This window comes from Coregonus lavaretus (assembly GCF_964263955.1).
Source record: "Coregonus lavaretus genome assembly, chromosome: 9".
Taxonomy (NCBI): domain Eukaryota; kingdom Metazoa; phylum Chordata; class Actinopteri; order Salmoniformes; family Salmonidae; genus Coregonus; species Coregonus lavaretus.
The window spans coordinates 15,781,076-15,799,243 of NC_139996.1; the positions used below are offsets into that span (position 1 = coordinate 15,781,076).

Sequence of the window (18,168 nt, forward strand, 5' to 3'; positions counted from 1 at the left end):
GGATATATTGGCACGGTTTGCCAACACCCGTGCCAATATATCCTCCAAACACCGGCTTCTCTGGCATTATAACTTAATTGTAAACTGCAAATTGACCACAACTAAGCCTGAAAAATGATTGTATTTGAAAATAATAATTTCATACCTTGATTACATTGAGACACGATCACATATCTTAGATTTCCCAAATTAAACACATTTTTTGCTGAATTCCTGGTGATTTTACAGTATTTTACACATACACTACCAGTCAAAAGTTTGGACACACCTACTCATTCAAGGGTTTTTCTTTATTTTTACTATTTTTTACATTGTAGAATAATAGTGAAGACATCAAAACTATGAAATAACACCTATGTAATCATGTAGTAAACAAAAGTGTTAAACAAATCAAAATATATTTTATATTTGAGAATCTTCAAATAGCCACCCTTTGCCTTGATGACAGCTTTGCACACTCTAGGCATTCTCTCAACCAGCTTCACCTGAAATGCTTTTCCAACAGTCTTGAAGGAGTTCCCACATATGCTGAGCACTTGTTGGCTGCTTTTCCTTCACTCTGCGGTCCAACTCATCCCAAACCATCTCAATTGGGTTGAAGTCGGGGGATTGTGGAGGCCAGGTCATCTGATGCAGCACTCCATCACTCTCCTTCTTGGTCAAATAGCCCTTACACAGCCTGGAGGTGTGTTGCGTCATTGTCCTGTTGAAAAACAAATGATAGTCCCACTAAGTCCAAACCAGATGGGATGGCGTATCGCTGTAGAATGCTGTGGTAGCCATGCTGGTCAAGTGTGCCTTAAATTCTAAATAAATCACAGACAGTGTCACCAGCAAAGCACCCCCACACCATAACACCTCCTCCTACATGCTTTACGGTGGGAAATACACATGCGGAGATCATCCGTTCACCCACACCATGTCTCACAAAAGACACGGCAGTTGGAACCAAAAATCTCCAATTTGGACTCCAGACCAAAGGACAAATGTCCACTGGTCTAATGTCCATTGCTCGTGTTTCTTGGCCCAAGCAGGTCTCTTCTTTGCAGCAATTCGACCATGAAAGCCTGATTCACACAGTCCCCTCTGAACAGTTGATGTTGAAATCTGTCTGTTACTTCAACTCTGTGAAGCATTTATTTGGGCTGCAATTTCTGAGGCTGGTAATTCTAATTAACTTATCCTCTACAGCAGAGGTAACTCTGGACCTTCCTTTCCTGTGGCTTGATGGTTTTTGCGACTGCACTTGAAAAAACTTTCAAAGTTCTTGAAATGTTCTGCATTGACTGACCTTCATGTCTTAAAGTAATGATGGACTGTTGTTTCTCTTTGCTTATTTGAGCTGTTCTTGCCATAATATGGACTTGGTCTTTTACCAAATAGGGCTATCTTCTGTATACCCCCCCTACCTTGTCGCAACACAACTGATTGGCTCAAACGCATTAAGAAGGAAAGAAATTCCACAAATTAACTTTTAAGAAGGCACACCTGTTAACTGAAAATCATTCCAGGTGACTACCTCATGAAGCTGGTTGAGAGAATGCCAAGAGTGTGCAAAGCTGTCATCAAGGCAAAGGGTGGCTATTTGAAGAATCTCAAATATAAAATATATTTTGATTTGTTTAACACTTTTTTGGTTACTACATGATTCCATAAGTGTTATTTTGATGTCTTCACTATTATTCTACAGTAAAAATGTAAGAAAAACCCTGGAATGAGTGGTGTGTCCAACCTTTTGACTGGTACTGTACATCATTGGTCAGGGCTGGGGTTATGGACTATGAAAAGGATATGTAACCTTATCAAATATCAGGCAGATAAGTGGCTGTGACGCAATATATTAATCCAGTAATCTACTAAACATTCCAGTGTTTGCTTTGGCTGTAACTTGGAAGGTTTTTATATTTGTACTGACAGTCTTATTCCCCCCCTCCTTTGTTGATAACTTCTTTATTGAGAAAATGGTACTTAATACTATGATATGTGGTTGTCTTACCTAGCTATCTTAAGATGAATGCGCTAACTGTAAATCGCTCTGGATAAGAGCGTCTGCTAAATTACTAAAATGTCAATGTGAAACATTTTTATATGTTTGTGCGTGTGTATATGTAAATGCACACACAAGTCTGACTATTTAGATATTTATTTCCATCTCCTTGTGTACTGTGCAATCTTCCTATATTGACGGACATGTCTGTTTGGTTGTGTGTTGCAGGACTGTCTGAAGGAGTGTCAGGAGCAGATAGAGAGGGTCTTGGTGAGCAGCCTGCGTGAGGGGCGGCAGCAGCAGCAGCAGCAGCAGGTCCAGCATGGCCCCTGCAGTAAGACCATGGACGAGCTGGATCAGTCCAGCACCCCAACGGATGTTCGTGACATCAACTTGTGAGCCTGCAAGGAGCAGTAGCACATCCGAAATAAGCATCAAATCAACATTAAAAAAACAAAAAACAAAAAACAAACTCCCCCTCGAAAAAAGTGCTTGCTAGTTTTTGTAGAGATGTTAAAAAAAAATTAACACAAAAACATGCGCCCATGTATTTTACGATATATCAAAGCTATTTTTAGATATAAAATAGATATCCTTTAAAAGCTCTGACTTGATACAAGAAAGCTCAATGGTGCCTCAGATATACAGAAGGGAAGCCAATCATATTTTGAGTTCTGTTTTTGATTGTTTAATCATAATAAAGTTATATTGAATATGAAAACAATAGCTTAATAAGGCTTTTTAAAAAGTAGTGGTGAGTCCATTCAAGGCTTGCATATATGGGATCACATTTGGGGCAAGGTTTTTCTGTTTTGTTTTGTATTTTTTTTTTGGTACATGTTGGTCTGCCTGAGATAGGAGCCCCATATGGGCTACACTGAGAGTGAATGGCAGGGCTCAACATGACATGGTTTGGCTGTGTGTTGGTGTTGAGTGGAGCACTTTGCATGAATTGCGGCATATTGTGCTAAGAAAGAGACAAGTAGGGTCCCAAGTCCAGGGAACAGCCAAGTATATAATAGTGAATTACATTATTATTATTATTAAGAAACATATTCGTGAATAAAGAGTAATAGACGTCAATAAGCTCTTTTTGTCAGGCTGCTTGTTCGTATGTGTGTGGGCATGCATCTCTGTGTGTGAGTGGGTTGGTGTGACTGCCGTGTGTGTGTGTTGAAGCGTTATGGCTTTGCACTTGAGTGGGAAGACTAGACTAGTGATAAACTATGGAACAGGCAGGAGACCGGGATTCTTTGCAGGGCATCTATGTTAAATCACTGCCTTCAGTTAATATGCTTTGTCAGCCGACAAAAAGCAGGGGGTCTGAGTCCACATAGTGGGTAGAGGAACGGTGAGAGGGATGGAGAGAGAGGAGAGAGGGGTGGCTGTTTTCCCTCGTTTTGTTTGGAGGAGGCAGCAGTGGACCCTCTGTTTTAGAAGTTTCATTTCGAGGTGTTTGTTTTTCACTGCCAGCATACCAATCAAATATAGGCAGATAGCGTTTGTATTTTCATGTTATTGTTTTGTTCTTTTGGAGTTATGGAAGGAGCTTCAGGCTGTATAGTGTCAGTAAGGAGGAGTGTGTGCCTCTAGGTGGTGGATGGAGGGGTTTGGGGGGTGGACATGCTGCTGTGTAGAAGAGGGAGGAGGTGTAGGTGAGTTGCTGAAAGATACAGGAGAGGAGCCTAAAGGCCTCATATGATATCTATCCGATTTCTGCGTTTTGGGCCGATCGAGGCCACGGATGACGAATTAGGATCAAAACCAGACTTTACGCTGCCACCTCATTATTTGAGAATGAACTTTATTGGTTCATTAGAGGACAGAGAAATGTATTGGAGCAGGGGAAGATTTGTGATCAATGCATCTGTAGTCCCTCATAGTTATTTCAACACGCCTATGATTTCAACAGCAAAGCACTTTGAAAACACACTCCCCAAGGGACAAATTAAATGGTTACGGTGTGGGGATCTATGGATGTTTTCTGTTTTCTTGTGAGCTTTTTCTTTGATTTAATTTGTAGGGCTGGTTTCCCACATTAAGGCCTAACACCTTACGATATGAGGACATTCCGATTGAAAAACATTCCGAAAGAAAGTGCAAGGTGAAAGGGCCATCTTGACCATTTCGTGTGTTTTAGCAAATAATTAGTGCCAATGCCAATTTTAAAAAGGCTACAGACCTTTATGATTTCAGTTTTATGATTTTGTTTTAGAAGTTATCACATTATGAAATATTTGTTATACTTGAATTTTCTATTTGATCTGCTTCACAGCAACAAAAAAAGTTACATGGGCGATGAACTATAAAGAAAATGTTACCATAACATCTGATCTTTGCACATGTTCTGAGGGCAATTGAGGTATTCTTTCAAACAGATGAAGCTGGTCTATATTCAAGGCTACCTTATCGATTGTTTTGCTCGTAGAGCCTGGCCTGTTGTCTATGGTGATGCCCATGTGTAGCGGTCTCTGTGAATCCCTCTCCTCCCGAGTGATTTGCTGCTTCAGTCACTTCATTGGCATGGGGTTCAATCAGTTACCCAAACGTCAGAATTAAACAAATTCACTTCCAAGACTGACAACAGGGTACATCGCCAGCACAAGGTAGCTTTCCTTTGACTCACACAAAATTCTCAATGCTACATTTAAAGGGGGATTGGGGCTTTGGTGTGTGTGTGTGTGTGGGTGTGTGTGGGTGTGTGTGTGGTAGGTATGAGGGGAAGTTGAGGATTCAGTGTTTTAGCAGGCTAACGTTTTCGAGAAACGAATCCTATAAACCAAGCCATTTTCAACCTCTCAACAAAACTAGCCCCTGTTCATCATTGTCAAGAATGTCAGCCTTTTTTTGTTTTTTGCAAGCTCTATTCTGAGCAAAGGTTATGGTTTGTTTTGTTTTTGGACTGTGTTAGGTTTGAATTTGTAAATACACCTCCTTAAAAAGTTGTGTTTGTTTTATTTTATGGGGTGTCCAGACCCAAAAGAGTTTGTGGAGTGTTTGTAAGGGGTTAGATACTGTATTCCAAAGTGAAGAGAGATGGAGGTGGTGTGAAGACATCACAAAGTGTCAATATTTGTATTGAGTTATTATTATTATTATTATTGTCTTTTTGCGCTGCTAATAGCTATGATTTTGTTTCATTCTTATATATAAAAAAAATAACATGACTTAGTTGTGATGTCACTTGAGTGTGCTGCTATTTTATAAACATTTGTATTATAATATAATGATTTTACTGCTTAAGAGATACATTCAGAATACTGAAGTAGATGGTGATAGAAAACCATGAAATAAGTATTCGACTGGAAATGTTCTTTGTACAGTTTGCTTAGATAGCATGTTTTCTTTTCCATTGGATCTATTTTGCTCTCCTTTCTCGGTCACATTCTGCAAATGCGGTATCTCTATACCTCAGGTTTACTGGACAAAAAAAAATCATATCTCAATACCTCTCAACTCTACAGTTTAAGGAGCCTGGGAAGGGTAACAGTACAGCAGAAAGCACAGTAGTTTGTCTGTTGTGAAATGTACTGACCGTGTTGGGCGGCATACAATGCAAGGCTCCCACCTGGACTTAAACCCTAGTGGAGGGGACACAACAACCAGTCACCACTTCCTCGGTCAGTTTAAAGTGATACCATGTTCATGGTGGTGCTAAATGTGAGACTCATGTGGCGTTCATTGCAAAGACAAATGTGAAAATGTCTCAAATATCATTGATGATTACATGGTTTGTAACATTTACATTGAATGTCAATAGATTTTGGTTCCTACGCTTGATTTGATGAGCTTAGTTGACCTGGTGTGTGCCAGGTTTTATTGTCTGGAAAACCAATACAAAATGGCTAAACCAATCAAACACCTCACCACATACTGTATCTGACATGAGGAAGTGTGTTTCAACAGCGTGGATTTCTCTTTAGTTGTCCCCTTCCACTAGGAATTACATCATGTACCTCAAATGTCTGTTGCACAACCTCTGTTCAATAAACTTCTGCTTTAAAGAGTGTGACACCATATCAGTCCAATGTTATTCTCACTTCTTTCTTTTTGTATGTCATTATGGTTAGTGGAGCAGATTGTGGGCTGTGATTGTGAACATACAGTGAGGTGAACATTAGAGGTTGCTGTAGTCATGAAACCAAGAGGACTGGGGAGATGTTAGTGGAGTGGCGCTGAGATTGTGTGGCGGGTGGCAGACCGCAGTATTATGAAGGGCTAAAATAAATTCTCATTAAAAACAAAAGCTAAGAAGACAGACATCATATTTACCCCCTGCTCGAAAAACATCCCATTAAGAACATAGACAGCTTAAATCAATTGGGCGGTAGACAAACAAATTGGGTGAATGTGGTTATTTCTGTTGCTTCCCTTGTATGACATCCTCTGAAGTTTAAACACACTCTAATCAGTCCAGTTTCAGGCAAGTGGGGGATTGGTGTCTGAGTTTGTCCACTGACTCTGGGGCCCTAAGGCACTCTTATGCAGCTTGTTAGGCTGTTTTTGAGGGGGGGACTGGTTCATGTAGGCCTAGTAAGTGAATAAGTTGGTTTCAAAGTTCTGTATTGATAACTTCTGTTTATGATTAATCAGCTCTTTATTGGTCTGTTTGAAAGGATCAGTTAAAGTGTTGTTAAGGATCAAGGCATGCTGTATGATCAATAAACTCACCATGAATTAAATCCATTGTCCCTGCTCTTTTTATGTTAATGACAAATTGCTTTATTATCTCACTCATAAAATCTTCTCTCACTCATAAAATCTTGGAGGACCTTTTTATTGCAAACTGTTAAAAGGCCAGTGCAGTCAAAAACGTGATTTTCCTGTGTTTTATATTTACATTTTAGTCATTTAGCAGACACTCTTATCCAGAGCGATTTACAGTTTTAGTGAGTGCATACATTTTTCATACTGGCCCCCCGTGGGAATCGAACCCACAACCCTGGCGTTGCAAGCGCCATGCTCTACCAACTGAGCTATATATCTCCACACAGGTTGGAATAATACTGTGAAATTGTGAAAGTTATGATAATGCCATTTTAGTGTAAGACCTGTTTGAAAAGACAGCCTGAAATTTCAGCATGTTTTGGTGGGATGGAGTTTCGGCCTGCCTGGCGACATCAACATGCATTATAAGTTAATAGACCAATAACAAAGAGTTTCATACCTCTTTGCCAATAACAGCTAGTTTTCAGGTTACATAGCCCTCCCATTAGGCTTATCCAATTAGGCCACGCCCAGACAGTCCTAACAAAATTCTTGATTGAGAAATGTCTTCCTATTTTTTAACCATTTATATTGACAAAAATAACAGTAAGGTACTTCATTGTTACCCAGAAATGATATGATATTTAGATACAAACGTCTGCATTGGTTCTTTAAAGCAAAAAATACAACAAAAAAACAGATATGAACAGGGTTCACAGGATGACAGAAACTACACAAGATCAGTTGGATAATACAGTTTTTTACAATCACTTTGGCACTAATTTCAGAACCTTGACGTCATTTTTCAAAACTAGACACAAAACTCACAACCAATGATCAAAATGCAAATTTTTCAATTGCTTGGATACAATACACATAAAACTAAGATAATTTGTTCATTTAACAAAAATCACCTGTTCAATGACACAACTTAACATCAAAGTACTACTATTTCAAAAGGCAATTCACACATTACATTTCAGATGAGTGTCTATTTATTTCATTACAATTATCCAACTATCAATTGATACAACTGCTCAAAATGACTGTTGCATTACTCTTAATGTATAGTTGTATGGAAACAGACAAACAATATTCCATGTTTAGATCATGAAAGTTTCAAGATAACGAGATTCATTGTCACCAATTAGCGTGGAGCATGAACCAATTAGACTACATTATCTATAGATGTAATATTTAATCATCATTCTTTATCAGACACTGTTTCTATGGTCCCATGTACCACCTTTTCAGACTATTTACAGTATTGACAGTACTGCACTGTATGGATGCAGGCCCTTGTAATTGCTTGTCCAATTCTGCCAACTCGTTAATGATGATTGACTTCACATTGTGGAACGAGTATATCAAGAATTGATTGGGATCCACTTGCAACAACATAGCGATACGTACTGTAACATGGAGCCGGCAGGTGATCCAGGTCACAAGAGTGGTGGGAAGAAGACGTGTTGGTCAAAGGAATGGCAGGGGACAAGCACCCCTTCTGAGAGGTGGTCGTGGGCCTGGTTTGAGAGGTGTGGGGGAACGTGGTAGAGGACAAGGCCACGGACCAAGACAGCGGCAGCAACAGCAAAGAGTGTCCAATGAAATCCGAGCAATAGTTGGAGACCATGTCATAAATCATGGCATGACAATGACTGAGGTGGCTACAATGATACAACCAAACCTCAGAAGGTCAACCGTGGCCTCAATAATCAGAACTTTCCGCAATGAGAACCGGTAAATCGTCAGCATGCACTAAACATTATGCTACTCTCAATTGTCAAATGACTGCATACCAATGTGTATCACAGAGTATGTGATGTGACCAAGTGTCTTCTTACTGTAATGTTCCCTGTAGAATTGAGACTAGGCCAAATAGGGGAGGCAGAGGAAAATTCTGACTGACCAACAAGAGCAGGCTGTGGTCGATTTGGTTCGGGCCAGAAATGATATTCGCCTTACAGAAATTCGCTAGCATATCTTGGACAATGAAGACATGTTTAACAATGTGGAATCCATAAGTTTGCCGACTATTGCACGCATGCTGAAAAGGCACCAGGTGTCTTTAAAACAACTATACCGTGTGCCTTTTGAAAGAAATGCAGACAGAGTGAAGCAAATGAGGACTGAGTATGTTCAGGTATGTTCAGTTTCAAGATGGCTGTTATAATTCTACATTGTACAGTAATCAGTAAATCTCTTTCCAAAATGTATTTTTAGAGGGTGATGGAGCTGGATGCTGATGACAACCATCACAAATTCATATATTTGGATGAGGCAGGCTTTAACCTGGCCAAGACAAGGAGGAGAGGTCAGAATTTCATTGGCCAGCGGGCAACCATCCAAGTACCTGGACAACGTGGGGCCAACATTACCATGTGTGCGGCTATATCAGAAGATGGTGTGGTGGGACGCAGACCTCGTATTGGATCATATAATGCAGCTCTCCTTGTAACCTTCCTTGATGAGCTCGATCAGGTCTGTAGAGCTGATGGCGTGACCTATGTCATTGTGTGGGATAATGTCAGGTTCCACCATGCTCATATGGTACAAGCATGGTTTCAGGCCCATGCACAATTTACCACCCTGTATTTACCCCCATACTCTCCTTTCCTTAACCCGATTGAGGAATTTTTCTCCACATGGAGATGGAAGGTTTATGATAGGCGCCCTCATGAACAAGTCACTCTTCTCCAGGCCATGGATGACGCATGCAATGACATCCCGGCAGACCAGTGTCAGGCCTGGATTCGCCATGCCTGAAAGTTTTTTCCAAGATGTTTGGCTAATGAAAACATCCATTGTGATGTAGATGAGAACCTGTGGCCAAATCCACAAGACAGAGTTGATGAAAATGTAGAAGTACAGTAATCACTCCTATGTTTTGCTTTTTACAGTACAAGCAAGTTGAGGAACACTGCATTTGATGTTTTACAGTACTGTATTGTTTTTCATCAATATATTTCAGATTTTGTTCAATGATTCCACTGTGTCTGTAGTATTCTCTCTACTACTGCAGTACTTTTACAGGGATGTATTTACATGTAGTACCATAATGAAACATGCATCACCTATTTTGTACTACAATATTTAATGATTGTTCGTACAATGACAGTGAAACTATCGGTTGCTTGTGTGTGGGTGATCTAATTGTTTTTTGAACCAATGATTGTGCAAGTGCAATATTTCTTTAAAGATATGAATGCACAATGAAATGTTTTGAACATTGGACAGCCTGTGTTACAAGTGATGACCGTTTTGAGTTTTGTGTCTAGAGTTTTGAAAAATGACGTCAAGGTTCTGAAATTAGTGCCAAAGTGATTGTAAAAAACTGTAAAGTAGGCACTCTCATGTGCAGAACTCTCGCTATTAATGTGCAATCATGAGTCAAAATGCAAAATCTGGAGTGAATCTGATGTATGGTTCATGAGAAGATGATTTTGAGCATTAGCGTTACATATCTTAAGAATGAGTTAAATTTCCTTGTTTAAAAAATATATATGAATACCAAATTCAATGTGGTTCGTCTTAGGGACGTCCATTATAGCGATGACAAGTTGATAGGCCACTGTGAAGTGGATTTACAAAGGATTTAAATGGACACGTAAAATCAGATTTCCTGATTTATCAATAACTTATCTCTTAACCAATCCCTTAGCTTTTCTCCAACTAAGTACCATGGGCTTACATACCGATTTGTGTTGTTTGGACTTATGGTTCATGAGAAGCAGTTTTTCAAAGTTTTTCCAAAATGGAGGACAATTTATCCTGACGGACTTTGTGGGTCATTGAGACAAATTTGTTCAGCATGAGGAAAGATATGTACACACAAAGTTTAAAGTCTCTAGGTAAACGGGGCGGCAGATATGACTGTTTAAGTGACTGCTTATAGCAGCGCCACCTATAGGCCAGTCGGTGCCATTATTTCTCACCAAGTTACTCATGGCCTCTACTTTCTGTGTGCCAAATTAGAAGAAGAAAAAAAGTTACCAATCTATGCTTTAGTGATTTGACTATAGGAAAATAAAACAAATCTAAGATTAACAATAGGTTTCACAGCTTTGCTGTGAACCACTAATAATGATGTATAGACAATTTGTTTTACTGCATTTGACATTAAATACACCGTATAAAATGCTCTCTTACCTTTTTGATGTCGGTTCCTGAACTAGAAGGGACGTGGCCAATCATATTGCAGAGCGTCTTTACGTCATTACCGTATACACAGACGTGCTCGTGCTGTGTTTTGTCGGTGACAGGAAGAAAGTTCATATTGAAGAATTGTGATTTGAAGTTCCATCAACTACCTCATTTAAAGCATAACAATGCTTACCTTTGGCATAACGATAGTTCGACAGTAAGTGTGCATTATTCAGAAGATACTAGCGGTCGCTTCATTACTATTCAGTGTATGTCTGTTTCCATTTGCAATGTAACTGTTGTCCGATACTGTTGCGACCTACAGTGAATGGTTATTGACAACGTGTTAGTCAAAAACGGCTGAATGCTTATCATAGTCAAATTTTGAATTTGAATGGCTTGCATGCTATCGGTGCACGGCCCCCGCCACAGACGGCGCTGAGCTGGTGTCACATTACTCCGGTCTCCAGGGGCTGGAGTGGAAGTCCAGATAAAGGTCAGACTGAGTGCGAATGTTCAGCCCTGCTTCTCATGAAATGTCAAAACGTTACAGCAGTCCTGTTCAAGTCGATCATTGCTTCTATAGTAATACAGTATGACTAAAGATAAATACCCTACTACTAACTAAACGATGCATTTAGATGTATTTCTCATTAGATGGGGCTAATGTCTTCTGAATTGAATTGTATTATTATATGTTATTGTTTTTTTCCCCAGTGGTGAAACAGAATGGAATAAAAAAGGCCTCCTACAAGGTATGATTTACTATAAAAGCACATCTGTGTCTTTGGTGCTACTGTTTTGATACTGTTTTGGATACATTAGAGCAGTGGTTTCCAACCTTTTTCGTTTACTGTACTACCAACTGAATTTTGCTCTCCCCGGAGTACCCCCGAAGTACCTCCCCCCGTACATTTTACCAGTAAGCCTATGGTCTCATGAGCCTTCTCAAGTAACACCTGTGGTCCTAGTACCCCTGGTTGGGAACCACTGCATTAGAAAGACATGGATGAAACGTGTCAAACAGCACAAAGTAAAATATTTGGAACAGATCATCCCAATAGATTATGTTTCAATGGCATATCACTGTGAGGCCTAAAGTATCACTCCAATCCTGGGCATTTCCCAATCCCCAGGCCAGGCGATAGACTCGTCTCTATCAGACATAGGGATGCAGCAGGCAGAGGCTGCAGGAAAATACCTGGAAGACGTCAAGTTCACCAACGTGTTTGTCAGTGACATGGCCCGTGCCCGCCAGGTGAGTGGTGATGTCGTCACAGACATCATAGCATCTTTTAGAATACAATTCAACTCCATTATTGTGTGTTGGGATGGCCTGCGGATTAGATTTTATTGTGTAGGTAGAAGTTTATGAAAAAAAAAACTCATTAGAAAGATGTACAGTGGGGGAAAAAAGTATTTAGTCAGCCACCAATTGTGCAAGTTCTCCCACTTAAAAAGATGAGAGAGGCCTGTAATTTTCATCATAGGTACACGTCAACTATGACAGACAAATTGAGAATATTTTTTCCAGAAAATCACATTGTAGAATTTTTTATGAATTTATTTGCAAATTATGGTGGAAAATAAGTATTTGGTCACCTACAAACAAGCAAGATTTCTGGCTCTCACAGACCTGTAACTTCTTCTTTAAGAGGCTCCTCTGTCCTCCACTCGTTACCTATATTAATGGCACCTGTTTGAACTTGTTATCAGTATAAAAGACACCTGTCCACAACCTCAAACAGTCACACTCCAAATTCCACTATGGCCAAGACCAAAGAGCTGTCAAAGGACACCAGAAACAAAATTGTAGACCTGCACCAGGCTGGGAAGACTGAATCTGCAATAGGTAAGCAGCTTGGTTTGAAGAAATCAACTGTGGGAGCAATTATTAGGAAATGGAAGACATACAAGACCACTGATAATCTCCCTCGATCTGGGGCTCCACGCAAGATCTCACCCCGTGGGGTCAAAATGATCACAAGAACGGTGAGCAAAAATCCCAGAACCACACGGGGGGACCTAGTGAATGACCTGCAGAGAGCTGGGACCAAAGTAACAAAGCCTACCATCAGTAACACACTACACCGCCAGGGACTCAAATCCTGCAGTGCCAGACGTGTCCCCCTGCTTAAGCCAGTACATGTCCAGGCCCGTCTGAAGTTTGCTAGAGTGCATTTGGATGATCCAGAAGAGGATTGGGAGAATGTCATATGGTCAGATGAAACCAAAATGTAACTTTTTGGTAAAAACTCAACTCGTCGTGTTTGGAGGACAAAGAATGCTGAGTTGCATCCAAAGAACACCATACCTACTGTGAAGCATGGGGGTGGAAACATCATGCTTTGGGGCTGTTTTTCTGCAAAGGGACCAGGACGACTGATCCGTGTAAAGGAAAGAATGAATGGGGCCATGTATCGTGAGATTTTGAGTGAAAACCTCCTTCCATCAGCAAGGGCATTGAAGATGAAACGTGGCTGGGTCTTTCAGCATGACAATGATCCCAAACATACCACCCGGGCAACGAAGGAGTGGCTTCGTAAGAAGCATTTCAAGGTCCTGGAGTGGCCTAGCCAGTCTCCAGATCTCAACCCCATAGAAAATCTTTGGAGGGAGTTGAAAGTCCGTGTTGCCCAGCGACAGCCCCAAAACATCACTGCTCTAGAGGGGATCTGCATGGAGGAATGGGCCAAAATACCAGCAACAGTGTGTGAAAACCTTGTGAAGACTTACAGAAAACGTTTGACCTGTGTCATTGCCAACAAAGGGTATATAACAAAGTATTGAGAAACTTTTGTTATTGACCAAATACTTATTTTCCACCATAATTTGCAAATAAATTCATTAAAAATCCTACAATGTGATTTTCTGGAATTTTTTTCCTCATTTTGTCTGTCATAGTTGACGTGTACCTATGATGAAAATTACAGGCCTCTCTCATCTTTTTAAGTGGGAGAACTTGCACAATTGGTGGCTGACTAAATACTTTTTTTCCCCACTGTATGTGAATGGTTGTTTTAATCTGTTTTGTTACAGACTTGCGAAGCGATTGTAAAACACAACAGTAGTTGCTCAGGCCTAGAAATTGTCACCGAGCCATCACTTAAAGAGAGGGTGAGTACCCTTTCTCTGGGCTAAAGGTTGTCAATATCTTATTTCCATAGATGCTGTTCTCATTCTCAGTGTGTGTGTGTGTGTATGTATTTGTTTGTATGCAAGGATGCGTGTGTGTTTGTTTGTTTGTTTGTATGTATTTGTGTTTGTTTGTGTGCAAGGATGCGTGTGTGTGTGTTTGTTTGTTTGTGTGTGTGTTTGTGTGCAAGGATGCGCGTGTGTTTGTTTGTTTGTGTGCAAGGATGCGCGTGTGTGTGTTTGTTTGTTTGTGTGCAAGGGTGTGTGTGTGTGTGTGTGTGTGTGTGTGTACAGTTCTATGACCATGTGTGTTTTTGTACTCAAAGCCATCCAGTAAAGAGCCTGTTATTTTTCAGAGTTTTGGGAGTGCCGAGGGGGGCCTGGTGGTGGACATGAAGAACATGGCTACAGCGGCTGGTCAGTCGTGGCTGGACTTCACTCCTCCAGGGGGAGAGACTATAGAACAGGTGAGTCACTCTGGGGGATCCTGAGTGCATCGCTCTCTCTCTCGCTCTCTGAAATACTACTCTAGCCACCCAAAGCAAGCTGTAGGCCCCTCCATCAGGATGGTGTCAAGCAGTCTATTTTGTGGGTGGAGGAAGGGAACGGGAAGCATGAGTCTGTGTTGTGAATAAGAGTGCTTTGTTCTGTGTTAGATGAAGACGCGGATCAAAGAGTTTCTGGAGCACCTGTTCCAGCGCATGGTGGCTGACCACTGCAGACCAGGACAGAGGGAGACAGTGATGCCAGAGGGGGCTCTCGCAGGCAAGCCGGACGATGGGATCAGAAATGTCCCTGCCCATGCCCTGGTGGTCAGCCATGGGGCCCTCATACGTGTGGCCATGCGCTACCTTGTGGACGAGCTAAAGTGTCCTTTACCCCAGGGGTTGGACATGTCCCATGTGATCGCTCTCTGTCCCAACACGGGCATATGTCGGTTTATCTTCACTGTGACAAAAGGGGATGCGGGCATCACCCTCTCAGCCATCCGCTGTGTCTTCATCAACAGGTGCGAGCACATCTAAGAGGAGGGGGTTGAAGGAAATCATCTCCTGGTTCACACTATAGGGCTGACTAGAACCGTACTGTGCCGTTTAGGATATTTTCTTTTCACATTGTCCTTTCCAGCATGGTTCCAGCAACTAAGGTAGATATCGTAACCAGGCCAGCCTAGTACAGCTTGGCCTGACTCGCCTTGGCCTCTAGAGTGTGAATCGGGCTGACTAAGATATACACAGACTCCACATAGGAATCTGGTTTAGTTATTTGAAATTATTTTAAGGCATATATGTATGTTTTGTCTGAAAGTATCTTAAATGTACATTCTGTAAAACAATGAAGAAAATAAACAATCATATTTTGAAGCTTTCCCATTCCATCTCATCACTGCACAGTGCATAACCAGCTGACTTGTTAAAAACCTACAGGACTGTCCTAAATTCAGCCGTTCATAACTTGAGTTGAAGAGCTTATTTTTATTGTTTTATTTTTTACCCCCTTTTTCTCCCCAATTTCGATCTTGTCTCATCGCTGCAACTCCCAAATGGTCTCGGGAGGCGAAGGTCGAGTCATGTGTCCTTCGAAACATGACCCGCCAAACCGCGCTTCTTAACACCCGCCCGCTTAACCCGGAAGCCAGCCGCACCAATGTGTTGGAGGAAACACTGTTCACCTGCCGACCGAGGTCAGCCTGCAGGCGCCCGGCCCGCCACAAGGAGTTGCTAGAGCACGATGAGCCAAGTAAAGCCCCCCCGGCCAAACCCTCCCCTAACCCAGACGATGCTGGGCCAATTGTGCACCGCCCTATGGGACTCCCGATCACGGCCGGTTGTGATACAGCCCGGGCTCTAATGTATTTCTTTATGCATCTTTTAACATCACATTTAACATAATATCTCCTTCTTGCAACTACTCACATCATGTTCTACTCACATTCATGTTCAGTTTTGGGGGATTTCAACCTCCCTACGTCTACATTTGACTCATTTCTCTCTGCCTCCTTCTTTCCACTCCTCTCCTCTTTTGACCTCACCCTCTCACCGTCCCCCCCTACTCACAAGGCAGGCAATACGCTTGACCTCATCTTTACTAGATGCTGCTCTTCTACTAATCTCACTGCAACTCCCCTCCATGTCTCCGACCACTACTTTGTATCCTTTTCTCTCTCGCTCTCCTCCAACACTACTCACTCTGCCCCTACACAGATGGTAATGCGCCGCCGCAACCTTCGCTCTCTCTCTCCCACTACTCTCTCCTCTTCCATCCTATCATCTCTTCCCTCTGCTCAATCCTTCTCCCTCCAATCTCCTGATTCTGCCTCCTCAACCCTCCTCTCCTCCCTTTCTGCATCCTTTGACTCTCTGTGTCCCCTATCCTCCCGGCCGGCTCGGTCCTCCCCTCCAGCTCCGTGGCTTGATGACTCATTGCGAGCTCACAGAACAGAGCTCCGGGCAGCGGAGCGGAAATGGAAGAAAACTAAACTCCCTGCCGACCTGGCATCTTTTCACTCCCTCCTCTCTACATTTTCTTCATCTGTTTCTGCTGCTAAGGCCACTTTCTACCACTCTAAATTCCAAGCATCTGCCTCTAACCCTAGGAAGCTCTTTGCCACATTCTCCTCCCTGCTGAATCCCATCCCTCCCTCCCCCCCCCTCCCTCCTCTCTCTCTGTGGATGACTTCGTCAACCACTTTGAAAAGAAGGTTGACGACATCCGATCCTCGTTTGTTAAGTCTAATGACACTGCTGGTCCTGCTCACACTGCCCTACCCTATGCTTTGACTTCTTTCTCCCCTCTCTCTCCAGATAAAATCCTGCGACTTGTGACTGCAGGCCGCCCAACAACCTGCCCGCTTGACCCCATCCCCTCCTCTCTTCTCCAGACCATCTCCGGTGACCTTCTCCCCTACCTCACCTCGCTAATCAACTCATCCTTGACCGCTGGCTATGTCCCTTCCGTCTTCAAGAGAGCGAGAGTTGCACCCCTTCTCAAAAAACCAACACTCGATCCCACTGATGTCAACAACTACAGACCAGTATCCCTTCTTTCTTTACTTTCCAAAACTATTGAGCGTGCCGTCTTTAGCCAACTCTCTTGCTATCTCTCTCAGAATGACCTTCTTGATCCAAACCAGTCAGGTTTCAGGACTGGTCATTCAACTGAGACTGCTCTTCTCTGTGTCACGGAGGCTCTCCGCACTGCTAAGGCTAACTCTCTCTCCTCTGCTCTTGTCCTTCTAGACCTGTCTGCTGCCTTTGATACTGTGAACCATCAGATCCTCCTCTCCACCCTCTCCGAGCTGGGCATCTCCGGCGCGGCTCACTCCTGGATTGCGTCCTACCTGACCGGTCGCTCCTACCAAGTGGCGTGGCGAGAAGCTGTCTCCGCACCACGTGCTCTCACCACTGGTGTCCCCCAGGGCTCAGTTCTAGGTCCTCTCCTATTCTCCCTATACACCAAGTCACTTGGCTCTGTCATATCCTCACATGGCCTCTTCTATCATTGCTACGCTGACGATACACAACTAATCTTCTCCTTTCCCCCTTCTGATAACCAGGTGGCGAATCGCATCTCTGCATGTCTGGCAGACATATCAGTATGGATGACGGATCACCACCTCAAGCTGAACCCTGGCAAGACGGAGCTGCTCTTCCTCCCGGGGAAGGACTGCCCGTTCCATGATCTCGCCATCACGGTTGACAACTCCGTTGTGTCCTCCTCCCAGAGTGCGAAGAGCCTTGGCGTGACCCTGGACAACACCCTGTCGTTCTCCGCTAACATCAAGGCGGTGACCCGATCCTGCAGGTTCATGCTCTACAACATTCGGAGAGTACGACCCTGCCTTACACAGGAAGCGGCACAGGTCCTAATCCAGGCACTTGTCATCTCCCGTCTGGATTACTGCAACTCGCTGTTGGCTGGGCTCCCTGCCTGTGCCATTAAACCCCTACAACTCATCCAGAATGCCGCAGCCCGTCTGGTGTTCAACCTTCCCAAGTTCTCTCACGTCACCCCGCTCCTCCGCACACTCCACTGGCTTCCAGTTGAAGCTCGCATCTGTTACAAGACCATGGTGCTTGCCTATGGAGCTGTGAGGGGATCGGCACCTCTGTACCTTCAGGCTCTGATCAGTCCCTACACCAAAACGAGGGCATTGCGTTCATCCACCTCTGGCCTGCTGGCTCCCCTTCCTCTGC

The 18,168-nt window shown here is 42.8% G+C and overlaps 2 protein-coding genes and 1 pseudogene across 7 annotated transcripts in view; 2 read left to right on the top strand and 1 right to left on the bottom strand.

Annotated features, from left to right (window-relative positions):
* Positions 1 to 2,386, top strand: part of LOC311135021 (G1/S-specific cyclin-D2-like) — a 35,692-nt pseudogene extending 33,306 nt beyond the window's left edge. The window contains exon 5 of the transcript XR_014615402.1: positions 2,216 to 2,386. The product of XR_014615402.1 is annotated as a G1/S-specific cyclin-D2-like (transcript). The remainder of the gene's footprint in view (positions 1 to 2,215) is intronic.
* Positions 1 to 18,168, bottom strand: part of LOC311135022 (fibroblast growth factor 23-like) — a 35,130-nt gene that overhangs the window by 3,449 nt on the left and 13,513 nt on the right. Inside the window, exons 4-5 of one of the 4 annotated variants that reach the window (XM_084168866.1) lie at positions 10,844 to 10,936; positions 272 to 703 (exon numbers count right to left, since the gene is read on the bottom strand). The exons of 1 other annotated variant lie outside the window; for it this stretch is intronic. In XM_084168866.1, coding sequence (XP_084024992.1) covers positions 671 to 703; positions 10,844 to 10,936 — 126 coding nt within the window. In that variant the 3' untranslated portion in view covers positions 272 to 670. Of the gene's footprint in view, positions 1 to 271; positions 704 to 2,127; positions 2,389 to 10,843; positions 10,937 to 18,168 lie in introns of those variants that run through there. 2 more of the 4 variants (XM_084168865.1, XM_084168863.1) reach the window with 2 other exon arrangements.
* Positions 10,922 to 15,336, top strand: tigara (TP53 induced glycolysis regulatory phosphatase a). 2 transcript variants are annotated; one of them, XM_084168868.1, is made up of 6 exons: positions 10,922 to 11,054; positions 11,555 to 11,592; positions 11,974 to 12,095; positions 13,877 to 13,954; positions 14,329 to 14,439; positions 14,629 to 15,336. In XM_084168868.1, exons 1-6 carry the CDS (start codon positions 11,023 to 11,025, stop codon positions 14,995 to 14,997), a joined length of 750 nt encoding a protein of 249 aa, XP_084024994.1. In that variant the 5' UTR covers positions 10,922 to 11,022; the 3' UTR covers positions 14,998 to 15,336. The 2 variants fall into 2 exon arrangements, with proteins under 2 accessions (XP_084024994.1, XP_084024995.1); XM_084168869.1 differs by having other exon boundaries at positions 10,968 to 11,333.

Bases quoted from the DNA above. Each gene is read 5' to 3' on its own strand.
- tigara (XM_084168868.1), top strand. From the start codon at position 11,023: ATGCTTACCTTTGGCATAACGATAGTTCGACA. The intron at 11,055-11,554 runs GTAAGTGTGCAT...TTTTTTCCCCAG, and splicing joins GGCATAACGATAGTTCGACA to TGGTGAAACAGAATGGAATA. The intron at 13,955-14,328 runs GTGAGTACCCTT...GTTATTTTTCAG, and splicing joins AGCCATCACTTAAAGAGAGG to AGTTTTGGGAGTGCCGAGGG.